Below are 14,150 nucleotides of genomic sequence, written 5' to 3'. Positions count from 1 at the left end.
ATACGGGTTAAGAGGCCAAGTTGAAAAAGCCGTTTTCACTTCTGGTGCTTTTTTGGGATTCTGCAGTACAAATTGATCCACTTCTGGGCTTTTCCCACTGTTAGCTTAGATTTCTGCTTTCTTGGGACTGCTTAGTTTATTACTAGTTGTCCATGTGCTATTTGGTTTCCCAAATTTTGTGGCTGGCACTTCCCTCAATCTCCTTGTCCTTTGTTTTTATTATTACTGTTATTACATTAATCCTTTTACTCTCATTTTGGTGGCATTTGGGAAGAGAGCAAAAGTAGCGTATGTTTAGTTGCCTTTTTTAAACTGGGAGCATGTCCAATGTTTTTTAATTTATATCTTTAATACATTAAGGCTCAGGAAGAATTATCTGCACTCAGACAAGAATCTGCCCAAACCACAGTCTCCCATAATACTGTTAGTCTTATGGAAAAGGAAAAAGAACTTGCATTATCTGACTTAAGAAGGATTATGGCAGAAAGAGAAGCTTTAAAAGAAAAGTTAAAAGTACGTATTGACTTAATTGACTTATTTTTAAAAGATAATTTATTGAGAAAAGGGGAGGTCTTTTTATATGTTTTCCTGTGACATGACTACTTTGAATCTAGATCAGGGGTTGGCAAACAATGGCACATGAGCCAAATCCAGAACGCTGTGTTTTTGTATGGCCCGTGTGCTAAGAATGGTTTTTACATTTTAAAATCATTGAAAAAATATCAAAAGAAAAATATTTCATGAGACATGAAAATTATGAAACTCAGATTTCATTGCTGATAATACTCATTAATTGGAATACTCATTCGTTTATGTGTTTTGTGTAGCTTTTTTTGTGCTGCAGTGGCAGAGTTGAGTAACTGCGATAAAAACTGTATGGTCCACAAAGCCTAAATATTTATCATCTGGTTCCTTATAGAAAAGAACCAACCTCTGATCTCAATAGGAAGTCCTTCATGTGGAGGGGCATTATCTTTTTTTGCAAAACAACTTCATTGAGATATTCACTTTACTATATAATTCACCCATTTAAAGTGTACAATTCTTTGGTTTTAGTACATTCACAGCCTTGTTCAACCATCACCACAATCAATTTTAGAGGATTTTCATTACCTCGAAAAGAAACCCTGTACCCAATAGCAGCCACTCTTAATTTTCCCCAGCCTTCTCAGGCCTAGACAACCACTAATCTACTTTCTATCTCTAGATTTACCTACTCTGGACATTTCATATAAATTGAATCATTCAGTAAGTGTTTCTTTATGTCTGGCTTCCATAGCTTAGCATAATGTTTTCAAGGTTCATCCATTATGTAGTATGTATCAATACTTTATTCCTTTTTATTGTGGAATAATATTCCATTTTATGGATAGAAAATATTTTATCATTGGGGTGGTTTCTACTTTTTGGCTGTTATGAATAATGGTGCTATGAACATTTGTATACAACTTTTTATGTGGATATATGTTTTCATTTATCTTGGACATATACCTAGATTCATATGATAACTATAACCATTTGAGCAACTGCCAAGCTGTTTTCCAAAGTGGCTTTACCATTTATATTCCCACCAACAGTGTACAAGAGTTCTAATTTCTGTACATCCTCACCAGTACTTGTTATTAGGTTTTTTATTATCATCATGCTGGTGGGTGTGAAGTAGTATCCATTGTGGTTTTCATTTGCATTTCTCTGTTAGCTAATGTGCTTACTTTCAGTGCTTATTTGGTCACTTGTATATCTTCTTTAGTGTCTATTCAGATCCTTTGCCCATTTTTAAATGGGGTTGTCTCATTATTATTGAATTATAAGAATACTTTGTATCAATATATTCTCAATATAGTCCCCGTATCAGATATATGATTTGCAAATACTTTGCCCCATTCAGTGGGTTGTCTTTTCATTTTCTTAGTATTGTCCTTTGAAGCACAGATAGGTTTTAATTTTGATGAAGTCCAATTTATCTATTTTTTCTTTTATTGCGTGTGCTTTTGGTATAATATCTAGGGACAGTATTTTATATTTTATAATCTCCCCCAAAATTTTAATATACATAAAGCACTTCATACTGCTCAGTACATTATAAGAACTCAATATTAAACTATTACTGTTAACTATTACAGAGTCCATAATTTACTTCCAATAAATATTATTGAATTAATGCTTAGAAATTAGTCGCTAAGATTAAGAATAAAAACATTTTAAGTATTATAAGGGTAGTCTTTATGTCATAAATTTTCAGTTAAAGTTTTACCCCTACAAAATACTTTTAATTGGGATCCTTTGGAATATTGCCTTCCAGAAAGTGCTTTTTTATAAAAATAATTGTTAAAATTACCAAATGGAAAACTTCTGTGCAATATGGCAAGTTTTAGTACAAGCTACTGGTTTAGCCTTTTCCATATCATTGAAATGACTAAGGAATGTAAAAACAGGATTAAAAAAATGCACTTGTACCAAAAACTCAGAAAAAGTGACATTCATATGACCAGAATCTTTCTGGATTACAAGAGTCAGGATTTATGAGTTTGCAATAGGTCTTTTACATAAAAACTGAACTAATCCTCTCAGTCTTTAAGTCTTCTCTAGTAGTTTCCTGTTGTTCCACTATCTACCCAGTTGTTGAACCCAGGCACTGAGTCCTCTTTCCCTGAAAGCTCCTATCTCTCATTTAATCACAAAGTCCTATTGATGCTACCTCTTAAATAATAGTTAACATTTATTAAGCCCTTTCCATGTGGGAAGCTCTGTTCTGAGTGCTTTTTACAAGAGCTATCTCAACAAATCTTCACAATTGCCTTTTTAGTCAGGTAATGCTTACAGATGTGGTCTCTGAGTTACAGTGAGTTTAAATAATTTGCCCAGCCAACAGACACGTGAAAAGATGCTCAACATTGCTAATCATCAGAGAAATGACATTCAAAACCGCAACGAGATATCACCTTATACCTGTCAGAATGGCTGTCGTCAAAAAAAAAACACAAATAGCGAATGTTGGCAAGGTTGTGGAGAAAAGGGAACCCTTGTATACTGTTGGTGGGAATGTAAATTGGTGCAGCCACTGTGGAAAACAGTATGCAGGTTCCTCAGAAACCTAAAAATGCAACTACTGTATGATCCAGCAATTCCACTCCTGGGTATATATCTGAAGAAAATGAAAACACTAATTCGAAAAGATATATGTTCATAGCAGCCTTATTTATAGTTGCCAAGATATGGACACAACTTAAGTGTCCATCAACAAATGAATGGATAAAGAAGATGTGATATATATACATATATATATATATATATGTATACACACACACACACACACACACACACACACACACACACAATGGAGTACCCACTCAGCCATAAAAAAAGAATTAAATTTTGGCGTTTGCAACAACATGGATGGACTTGGAGGGTATTATGCTTAGGTAAGTCAGAGGAAGACAAATACTGTCTGTTATCACTTATATATAGAATCTAAATAAAACAAACTAGTGAATATAACAAAAAAGAATCAGACTCACAGATACAGAGAATAAACTAGTGGTGACCAGTGGGGAGAGGGAAGGGGAGAGGAGCAAAATGGGGTAGGAGATTAAGAGGTACAAACAACTATGTATAAAATAAATAAGCTACAAGGATATATTGTACAGCACAGGGAATATAGCCAATATTTTATAAAAACTATAAATGAAGTATAATCTTTAAAAATTGTGAGTCACTACGTTGTACACCTAAGACATATAATATTGTGGATCAACTATACCTTAATTTTAAAAAAGCAGTAATAATAATTTGTCCAAGATCACCTGCTAATGAAGTCACAAAGAATCTGGCTCCTCAGCTCACACTGGTTTCTCTTCAATCAGCCTACTTGTTTCTGTTCCCCTGCTACCATCCTATTCTGGCCATTATTCTCTCTCAACTGCACTAGTGTATTAGCGGCCTCTCAAATCTGTATTTCACACTGAAGTCAGAGTCATCTTTCAAAGATATAAATCCGATCACATCACTTCCTATTTAAAATCCATTAACTGTTTTCAGGGACTTCGATGATTGGCCCTTGCCTACTTCAAGGTCTAGCTTCTTTTCCCCAAGCTCATCCCCCCTATTCCTCACCCCTCAGTTTCTCAACGCTAGGCTTAATGGACTTTTTCTTGCCCTCAACTTTCTAAGGAAAAAATCCTTCACCCCTTCCAGTCCCCTCACCTGGCTAATTCCTGTTCATCCTTTATAGCCAAGTTAAACATCATTTCCTCACAAAGGAAATGAACCCTAGATCCTAGACTCCTTTCAGTATGTCGCCATAAAGTTCCTTTTCCTAGCAGAATATTCATGGATTTTATTTTAATATCTGTTTAAGGTTTGTCTTTAATAGACTATAATGTCTATGACATCAGAGACTTTATCCATTTTACTGTATTCCTAATACCTTACTTGGTGCTGGGTATATAGTATGTACTCAATACCGGTTGAATGATTTAATAAACAAAAAAATGCATACAGCACAGTGATCTTTTCAATGAAATATATAATCCAAACATCAGATGTCTTTACTTATTTTTAATGAATAACATGGATGGAAGTAAGAATTTGCACGAAAAATTCTCACAGAACACCAGCATATCACTTGTCCTAGACTTAGCATCAGCAAAAGTTGGATAAGGTAATATAACCAAAAATAACAACACTCGTGTTTACGCTGTTGACCAGCTCATTGTTGAAACTGATCACTTGCATGGCCCTGTAGCATTCTGCTTCCTGTGTCTTTCTGATCCCATCTGTTCTTCCTTTATACTCTTTTCCTCTTTCATCTCCTCTCATGAGGGCATTCTCCTGAGCTTACTTAACCTGCTGGGTTTTTCCCTTTATAGTTGTGCTAATGGATTGATCTGTGTAAATCTTTATAAATGAACCCATACCAATCTGTGTCTTCTGTTATAGTCATACATGGAGGTAAAGCATAAAAGATGAGAACCTCTTGTGTTTTTGTTTTCAACCAAAAGCATTGTTTTGGTAAAATTTCGAATGATTTTCTTTCTAAAACATTTCTATGTTATAAAAAGACAGATAAAATAGTACTGTAGACTTGCATTGCTTACTTTGGTAATTTTGTTTTATTATCTGACGTGAGTGAACATCTATAAAATTCTCTTACAGAATCTCCATGAAATGAGTATTTTGGGAAAATCCGAATTAGAGAAAACTGTTGAACATTTGACATGTGTTAATCACCAGGTAATTTATCAAACTGAATTTGGGGTATATTTTGTTGTATGAATGACTATTTTAATTATAGTTTTAATGTACTGTATGTTTTGTTTGTTTTTATCATTTTTTTTAATTCACATCTTTATTGGAGTATAATTGCTTTACAATATTGTGTTAGTTTCTGCTCTATAACAAAGTGAATCAGCTATATGTATACATACATCCCCATATCCCCTCCCTCTTGCGTCTCCTCCCACCCTCCCTATCCCACCCCTCTATGTGGTCACAAAGCACTGAGCTGGTCTCCCTGTGCTATACAGTTGCTTCCCACTAGCTATCTATTTTACATTTGGTAGTGTATATGTCCATGCCCTCTCTCACTTCATCCCAGCTTACCCTTCCCCCGCCCAGCCCCCATGTCCTCAAATCCATCTTGTACATCTGTGTCTTTATTCCGGTCCTGACCCTAGGTTCATCAGAACCATTTTTTTTTTTAGATTCCATATATATGTGTTAGCATATGGTATTTGTTTTTCTTTTTCTTTTTTTTATGTTTTTAAAATTAAAAAATAATATGTTAGAGAAACTGTATAACAGTGACTAGGAGTATGTACTCTGAAGGTTGACTACTTAGATTCAAATCCATCTTTGTCACCTGTTACCTGTAGGCAAGTTTCTTAAACTTTTCATCCCTTAATTTCTTTATTTGTAAGATAGAAATGGTGCTAATACTTACTTCTTAGAGTTTTTGTGAAAATTAAATGAGTTAATAGATATCAAGAACTTAGTATAGTTACTGACATATCGTAAGCACTCAGTAAGTGTTAGCTATGATTATTGTTGTTTTGCTCTTGTTTAAAAAATCATGTAATACAGACTTAGAGTAAAAAGTGAAAATCATTTTCATTCCTTATTGCTCTCACTAGAGATAGGGCTTTTAACAAATTGGTATGTGTTCTGATAGTCTTTTTTGCTTTCTGTGTTTTGTTTTGACTAGTTTCTTTTTCCCTGTCTTCATTGTTTTTATTTGCTAATTCTATCATCTGTTTCTATCAGCTTTGGGCCACTTGATTTTTTTCCCTCTTCCTCATAGGTTGTATTTTCCTGCTTCTTTGTATGCCTGGTAACTTTAGATTGGATGTCAGACATTGTGAATTTTATTTTCTTGGTTGCTGGAGAGCTTGTATTCCTAGAAACACTCTTGAAGTTTGTTCTGGGATACGCTTAAGTCAGATGGAAGTAGCTTGTTACTTTTTGGTTTTGCTTTTAAGCTTAATTAGGTGGGACTAGAATGGCATTTAGTTTCGGACTAATTTTGTTTTACTACTGAATCCAAATCTTTTTGAGTACGCTCACTACCAGTTGCCTCATGAATTATGAGGTTTTCAAATGACTGATGGGAAAAGAACCTATTCCTGGCCCTGCATGAGCCCTCAGTACTGTTCCCTCTAATTCTTTGATGGTTCTTTCCCTGGCCTTGGGTAGCTCTCTGTGAGCTGTGCTCTCCTCAGCTGAAGATTCAAGGGGCACCCTTTATAGATCTCTGGTGCTCTTACTCTGTGCAGTTCTCCTCCAGTATCCGCCCTGCGAATTCTAACGGCTTTGGCCTCCCTTGACTCTCAGTCCTGTATTCTGAACTTACGGGAATCACCAGGTCCAGCTGGTTTCTTTCCCTGTGCCACAGCTTGGAAATTCTTCAGGCAATAAACTGGAACAATTATAGGGCTCATCTCACTTGTTTCATCTCTCAGGGGTCACTATCCATCATTGCCTAATGGCCAGTGTTTTGAAAACCATTGTTCCATATGCTTTGCCCAAATTTTTAGTTATTTCAGGTAGAAGGGTCCCTGTCACTCTAGCCTGCCCAGAATCTGAAAGCAAGAATTAATGAACTGGAAAATATATCTGAAGTACTAGAAATCATTGGAAAGAGACTAGGAGATAGAAAATATAAAATAAGTTAAAGCCTTAGAGAATAAAATGAGAAGGTCCAACATTTATTTAGTCAAAATTCTAGGAGAATATAATAAAATATGAGAGAAGGCTGTATTTGAAGACATAATAACTGATACTTTTCTAGGTATGATAGAAAACACAGGAATCCTCTGATTCAGGATGTACAGTGAATTCTAGTAGCATGACAAATCCTAAGCAAGATAAAAAGAAAATCCATACCATTTTTGTAGCAATAAATAATACAAGATACCTATGTATAATTTTGCAGGATCTTAATAGAAAACATTTTGCATCCTTAGTGAAAGACATTAAGGAAGACCTAAATAAGTGGAGAGATATATCCAATTTATTAAAAAGGTGACAGATATTATGTTTATAAAATAATGTAAATTCTTGCCAAATTCATCTGTAGAGTTGATGTAGTTTCAGCTGAAATCCCAAGAAGATGGCTGGGTGGGTGGATGTGTGTGAGAGTGAACACTGACAATAGATTTTAAAATTTACATGGAAGCAAAGAACCAAGAATCACAAAGAAATTTTAAAGAAGAACGTGGTGTGGAACTTGTCTTACTAGATATAAAGGCTTTAGAGTCATTAATTAAGATAGGGTGGTAGTGCTCAGGGATTAAGAGAGTGATAAAACCCAGTAGAGAGCAAACCCACAAAATTGTTTCTGGGACAATTGTTCATATATATGTATATAAAAAAGTAATTGGGGACTTCCCCCGTGGTCCAGTGGGAAAGACTCTGCACTCCCAATGAAGAGGGCCCAGGTTTGATCCCTGGTCAGGAAACTAGATCACACACGCATGCCGTAACTAAGAGTCTTCATGCCGCAACTAAAAGATCCCACATGCTGCAATGAAGATCTTGTGTGCCGCACCTAAGACCCAGCACAGTCTAGCTAGATGGATGGATGGATGGATGGATGGATGGATGGATGGATGGATGGATGGATGGATGGATGAATGGATGGATAGGTAGATAGCTAGCTAGCTAGCTAGCTAGCTATTTTTTTAAATAAAAAATAAAAGAGAATTGGATCCTACCTAAAATATACCAGACCCAAAAATCAGTTCAAGGTTACTTGCAACCTTGAATGTTCAAGAAATAGCTACAAATTTTAGAAGAAAATACAAGAGAAAAATCTTTTTTACCTTGACAAAATAATAATAATAGCAATCATTTATATAGCATTTACTGTGTGTCAGGTACTATTCTCAACATTTTATATATATTTATGTATATAATTTTAATCCTTACAACAACCATAAGAAGTAAATGCTAATATTATCCTTATTTCACAGATAAAGAAACAGAGGGGAAGCTTGCCCAAGATCACACAGCTAGCAGGTGTCAGGTGCCAGTGTTTGCTCCTAAACAAGACACAAATAAGTCCTATTTAGATAAATAGGACCACATTGACAAGAACATCTTTGTTTATCAAATTGCCATAAATTGAAAAGACAAGCCAATAATGCAGAGAACAACTTACTATACATTTAACCTAAAAAAACCTCAACAGAAGATGTGAATTGACACTTCATGGCAGAAGAAATTATAAATGGTTAATAAATATAAAAAGATGTTCTACCTCAATAAGAGGGAAAATACCAATTACAACCACAGCAAAATCATTTCACATCCATCAGAAATTAACAAGTTATGGCTAGTATTATTAGTTTTGTGAACCTTCTGGGAGTGCAAACTGGTGGTACCTCTTTGGAGAATAATTTGGCATTGTTCTAGGTTAGCAAAGGCATGCTCTATTAGCCAGCAAATACATTTCTAGATATGAACCCTGGATCAAAGTCAATAAACTATGGCCTCTAGACCAAATCTGGTCTCCAGTCTGTTTTTGTAATAAAGTTTTTATTGGAACACAGCCATGCTTATTTGTTAATACATTGTTTATGGCTGTGTCTTTGTTACAGTAGAGTAGTGGCAAAGGACCATATGGCTCACAAAACCTAAAATGTTTACTCTCTGACAGAAAAAAGAAAACAATCTGGATGTCAGTTGTGAGGAAAATAAACAGTGGTAAGTCATACAATGCGTGTTACAGAGCAACAAAAATGAATGAATAATAGCTACAAACATCAACATGCATGAATCTTGCAAATATGATGTTGAAGAAAACATGCAGTATGATTCTGCTTATGTAAAGTTGAAAAACATGCTAACCTAAACTGTAAATTGTTTGGAGATTCATACAAATGTGGTGTGCTAAGGAAAAGCAAGAAATGAGAAACAGAAGACTCAGGTTAGTGGATACTGTGGGCAGGAGTTAGGGGATGTCACTGGAGACTGCTCACAGTAGTGTCAAAGGTTCAGGTAATATTTTTTAAGCCAGGTGATGGGTACACAAACGTTCCTGTTTTTAGTCTTTATACCACACATGTACTCTTGTTTGAACAAGAATTCTGGAAGATTTTTAGTGCAAAAAAATTTTTTTTTCCTTTCCCACCTCCATATCCCACAAATTACCATCCACAACTCTCTTTCCTGGTGTTTACTTCCCTGTTTCTAAATAATGTGCTCGTGCTATTTAGTCTTTATTGATTTAAGGTTATTTAGTGAGTCTCCGTGATGGTAGATGATGGATTAGCACTCCCCTTTTCTTCCCCCATTACATAGTTTAATTACATATTTTGCTCACTTAAGTAGTTATTGTTTATATTACCAAGACTTCTCGTGGTTTACGGCTCAGCCAAGTGGGACAGTACTACTCTTACCTTTTTTCTTGTAGACCATTTTCCTGGAGTTAATAATTGCTTTTGTTTTGTTTTGTTTCATTTTGTTTTTTGTTACTTTTCTGTTTTTCATTGCTAATTTTTATCAAGAACTCCATCTCTGCCACATGCCTTTCAATATTTTTTGAGTTTTCAAACTTAACCAGTTCTGGTCTTTTCCCCCCTTTTTCCTCCTTCTTGAGCTTTCTGTCTTGATTCATTATGGGCTATGTCTCTCCATAGCTGTCCTCATAAGACTTTCCCTGTCCCCCTCTCCTGTGTTGAACCTCATGTTTTCTTCTTTTCTTGGTTTATTCCTTCATTATGGTATAGCATCTTCTCCAGCAGTTTCCTGAAAAAGAATACATGGGAGGAAATTTTTTTGGTACTCTACTTGTCTGAAAATGTCTTTATTGAACTTTTATAATTTATGATTTGGCTTAGGCATATGGCAGTCCAGATTGGAAAATTATTTTCACTAAAAATTTTGAATACTGTTCTCCATTGGTCTTTCAGCTTTCTTTGAGATGTCTGATGCTATTCTTTTCTGAGTCCTCTGTACATGACATGTTTTTATTTCTGAAAGGATTTGGGGTTTTCTCTTTATCTTATGTCTTCAATTTACTATACTCTTCTGTTTTCTCTCTCTGGAGCTTTATTTGTTGGTTTTAGACTTCCTAAAGAGATCTAATATTCTTATCCTTTCTCCTTTATTTTCTCTTTGACTTTTTGTTCAACTTTCTGGGAGATTGCCTCAACTTTGTCTTTTAGCCCTTCTATTGATTTTTTAAATATATTTGATTTCCAAGAGAACTTTCTAGAAAGAGATAACTGGGGTATGAGTGTCCCAGTATATAGACTTTCAGCCAATCTCCTTGTTCAGTTCTCTTTGTGACCCCACCTCACGGCTTCATGCCTCCACGTGTTGAGCTTCTTCAGGCTACGTCAACTGGCTGCGCTCATTGGTATTCCCTACTGTGGCCATTTTAGGTCAGTGATTCTCTACTGGGGCCAGTTCTGCCTCCTAAGAGATATTTGGCAATATCTGGAGAATTTTTGTCTGTCACAATTAGGGGAAAAAGTACTTATTGTATCTGGTAAGCAGAAGGCAGGGATGTTGCTAAACGTCCTACAGTGCACAGGACGGCCCTCACAACAAACAATTATCTGGCCTCAAAGGTCATTAGTTCCTAGGTTCAGACCCTGCTTTAGATTGTATATCTCTTTCTTCCACTCTGAACCACTCTCTGCTCTGTCTTCCACAAGTTTTTGAAGTCACTTGTTCACCCTTGTTTTCTCTCTTGTTCTCTCTGTCCTTATGAGTATATAACCTTATTTCTTTACTGTCATTTTAGCACTGTTTCCAGAAGAAGGGTGTTAAAAATGTGTATGGTCAGTCTACAGTTTCAACTGGAAGACTGAAATTTATCACTAATGTTTCTTGGTTTTGAATTTTGTATATAGATCATTATTGCATCTGGAGTTTATTTTTGTACGTAAAATAAAATAGAATCTAGCTAATTTTTTGTCTTCAATGAGTGGCTATCCCAGCTCTATTTTTAAAAAGTTTATTCTTTTCCCACTTTCTTAAAATGCTGCCTTTTCTAAACTTACATCTGTGATGTATCTGCTTATCCATATGTGAAATCCATACTGTCTTAATTATAGTAGCTTTTTCATTTATTTTGATATCTCATAAAGCAAGCCTAACTGCAGTCTTCCTCCCGCCCCCCATTTTTACTGTTTTTCCTTAACTTTCTTTTTTCCTAAATGAATTTTAGAATGAAATCTGAGTCACCCATCTAATTTTAAAAAGGTTGTGTCAGGATTCTTACTGAAATTTTATTGAATTTACAATTATTTCAGGAAATTTTAATCCCTTTCCAATATTGTGTTCCCATTCAGAAATATGGTGTGTCTTCACATTGTCAGGTTGTGTTTTATGCTCTTCAGGAACATGTTACAGGTTCCTCATATAAATCTTGTCCATTTTGTGTTTGGGTTACGGTATTTTCTGCTCTGATCTTTCTTCAGTTCAGTCCTAGCTACGTTTTTTTTTTAGAAATTTCTCAAAATTTTGGCCTGCTAGTGGTTTCCCTTCATTGCTGTTATGGATACATTCTTTTCTTCCTTTCTTGCCTTTCTTTTTTGGTATCTTTTCTTTGATTTCAATGATACTGAAGAGGAGAGAGAGAAAAATGTGTTTGCCTATTCTGACATCTAGAACCTAAAGTGTACACGTGACTTTTAAAGTATTTTTAAATAAATCTAATTTATTTCCTTAGTTTTCTTCCAGAGATATTATGAAAGAGTGCTTAAGGAAAAGAAACTGAGACATATACCTATTAATTTTTAAAATTTAATTATAGCTTGAAAACGAAAAATGTGAATTAAAGTCTAAAATGTTAAAAATGAAAGAAACAATAGAGTCTTTAGAGAAAAAAGTAAAACTCCAAGCTCAAAAACTTAGCCATGTGGCTGGTGACTCATCTCATCAGAAAACAGAGATGAACTCACTTAGGTAAGTTTATTGAAAGTTTCATTTCTCTTCTGGGAACAAGCTTGTTGCTATATAAGGTTCATAATGGTGGCATTTTGGACTAGGCCTTTGAAAAGCAGTAGTTCTCAAAGTTGGCTTTGCAGCAGAATCACTTGGGGAGCTTTTGTAAAGTATGGATTTAGGGACTGATCTCTGGAGGTTCCTGTTCACTGAGTGAATCTGGGTAAGTTTTGCGTATCTGTACTTCTAAAGACTTTCATAGCTTGATATGATTGCAGGCAAATTTTTGTACCTACCTCCTTCTAAAATCTCCCTAACAGATACAGGTGTACTTTGTTTTATTGTGCTTCAATTTATTGTGCTTTGCAGATGTTGTGTTTTTTACAAATTGAAGGTTTTTGGCAAACCTGCATCAAGCAAGTTTATTGGTGCCGTATTTCCAACAGCATTTGCTCACTTCATGTTTCTGTGTCACATTTTGGTAATTCTTGCAATATTTCAAACTTTTTCGTAATTATTATATTTGTTATGATGATCTGTGATCAGTGAGCTTTGACTATTACTACAACTCACTGAAGGCTCAGATGATGGTTACTATTTTATAGAAATAAGGTTTTTTAAATTAAGGTGTGTGCATCGTTTTTTTCAGACATAATGCTTTTGCACACCTAATAGACTACAGTATAGTACAGACATAACTTTCATTTACTTATTTTTTTAATGGCTTTGAATTTTTAATTTAATATTTTTTATTGAAATATAGTTGTTTACAATGCTGTGTTAGTTTCTGGTGTACAGCAAAGTGATTCACTAATACATATATGCATATATATATATATATTTATATATATACACACATATATACTTTTTCATATTCTTTCCATTATGTTTTGTAACAAGATAGTGATTATAGTTCTCTGTGCTATACAGTAGGACCTTGTTGTTTATTTTATATATAGTAGTTTGTATCTGCTATTCCCAAACTCCTAATTTACCCCTTCCCCCTTCCCCCTTCCCCCTTCCCCTTTGTTAACCATAAGTTTGTTTTTTATGTTTATGAGTATTAAACATAATTTTATATGCCCTGGGAAACCAAATAATCCACATGATACACTTTATTGCCATATTTTCTTTACTGTGGTGGTCTGGAACCAAACCCACAATATCTCCAAGGTATGCCTGTACTTCAGATTATTTGTACTCCTTAGTGTAGAATTGCTGGAAATTACAGAGTTTTTTGCTACCTATGTCATTGTTCTTCTCGTTCTTCTTTCAAAGAAGTGTAAAATCAGAATATTTATATACAGAGTCTAAAAGGTGATGTGTCTGAAAAATGGTAAAAAAAGTCAGTATGGCCCAAGTAGGCTGTATCTACAGGTTGAAGTCAGGTAATAAAGAACTTGGTATGATAACCAAGAGTGTCTGGATTTTATCTTATAAACATGGAGAACAAACAAATTTTTAACCAAGGGGATGACTTCCTACCATGCCTCTTAGGAAGTGAACTCTCACAAAAATAGGGAAGGTGAATTTGGAGTCTTAAGAGACTGATGGCAGACAATGGAGACAATGTGTCTGGAGTGAAACAGTGGCAATGAACTTGGAGAACAGTGGCGAGATTCAGGAAACATTTGTTACACAAAATCAAAACAAACTATGTAATAAGACCAAGAACTGGCTGTTTGTCTGTTTAATTAAGGAATACTGTTTAGGAAGAACTAAGGTAGAAGCTTCTTTTTCCGTTTTTTTTTTTTTTT

The 14,150-nt window shown here is 34.9% G+C and overlaps 1 protein-coding gene across 8 annotated transcripts in view; it reads left to right on the top strand.

The window, feature by feature from the left end:
- The window catches only part of CEP135 (centrosomal protein 135), a 79,488-nt gene that overhangs the window by 37,679 nt on the left and 27,659 nt on the right, over positions 1-14,150 (top strand). For all 8 annotated transcript variants that reach the window (XM_033425358.2, XM_033425357.2, XM_033425360.2 and 5 more), the window contains 3 exons: positions 361-513; positions 5,155-5,232; positions 12,263-12,414. In XM_033425358.2, the coding sequence (XP_033281249.2) occupies positions 361-513; positions 5,155-5,232; positions 12,263-12,414 (383 nt within the window). The remainder of the gene's footprint in view (positions 1-360; positions 514-5,154; positions 5,233-12,262; positions 12,415-14,150) is intronic.

Source organism: Orcinus orca, chromosome 4, assembly GCF_937001465.1.
Source record: "Orcinus orca chromosome 4, mOrcOrc1.1, whole genome shotgun sequence".
Classification (NCBI taxonomy): Eukaryota; Metazoa; Chordata; class Mammalia; order Artiodactyla; family Delphinidae; genus Orcinus; species Orcinus orca.
The sequence above is the reverse complement of the archived record's forward strand: the minus strand, read 5'-3'. Positions and strand labels throughout refer to the sequence as shown.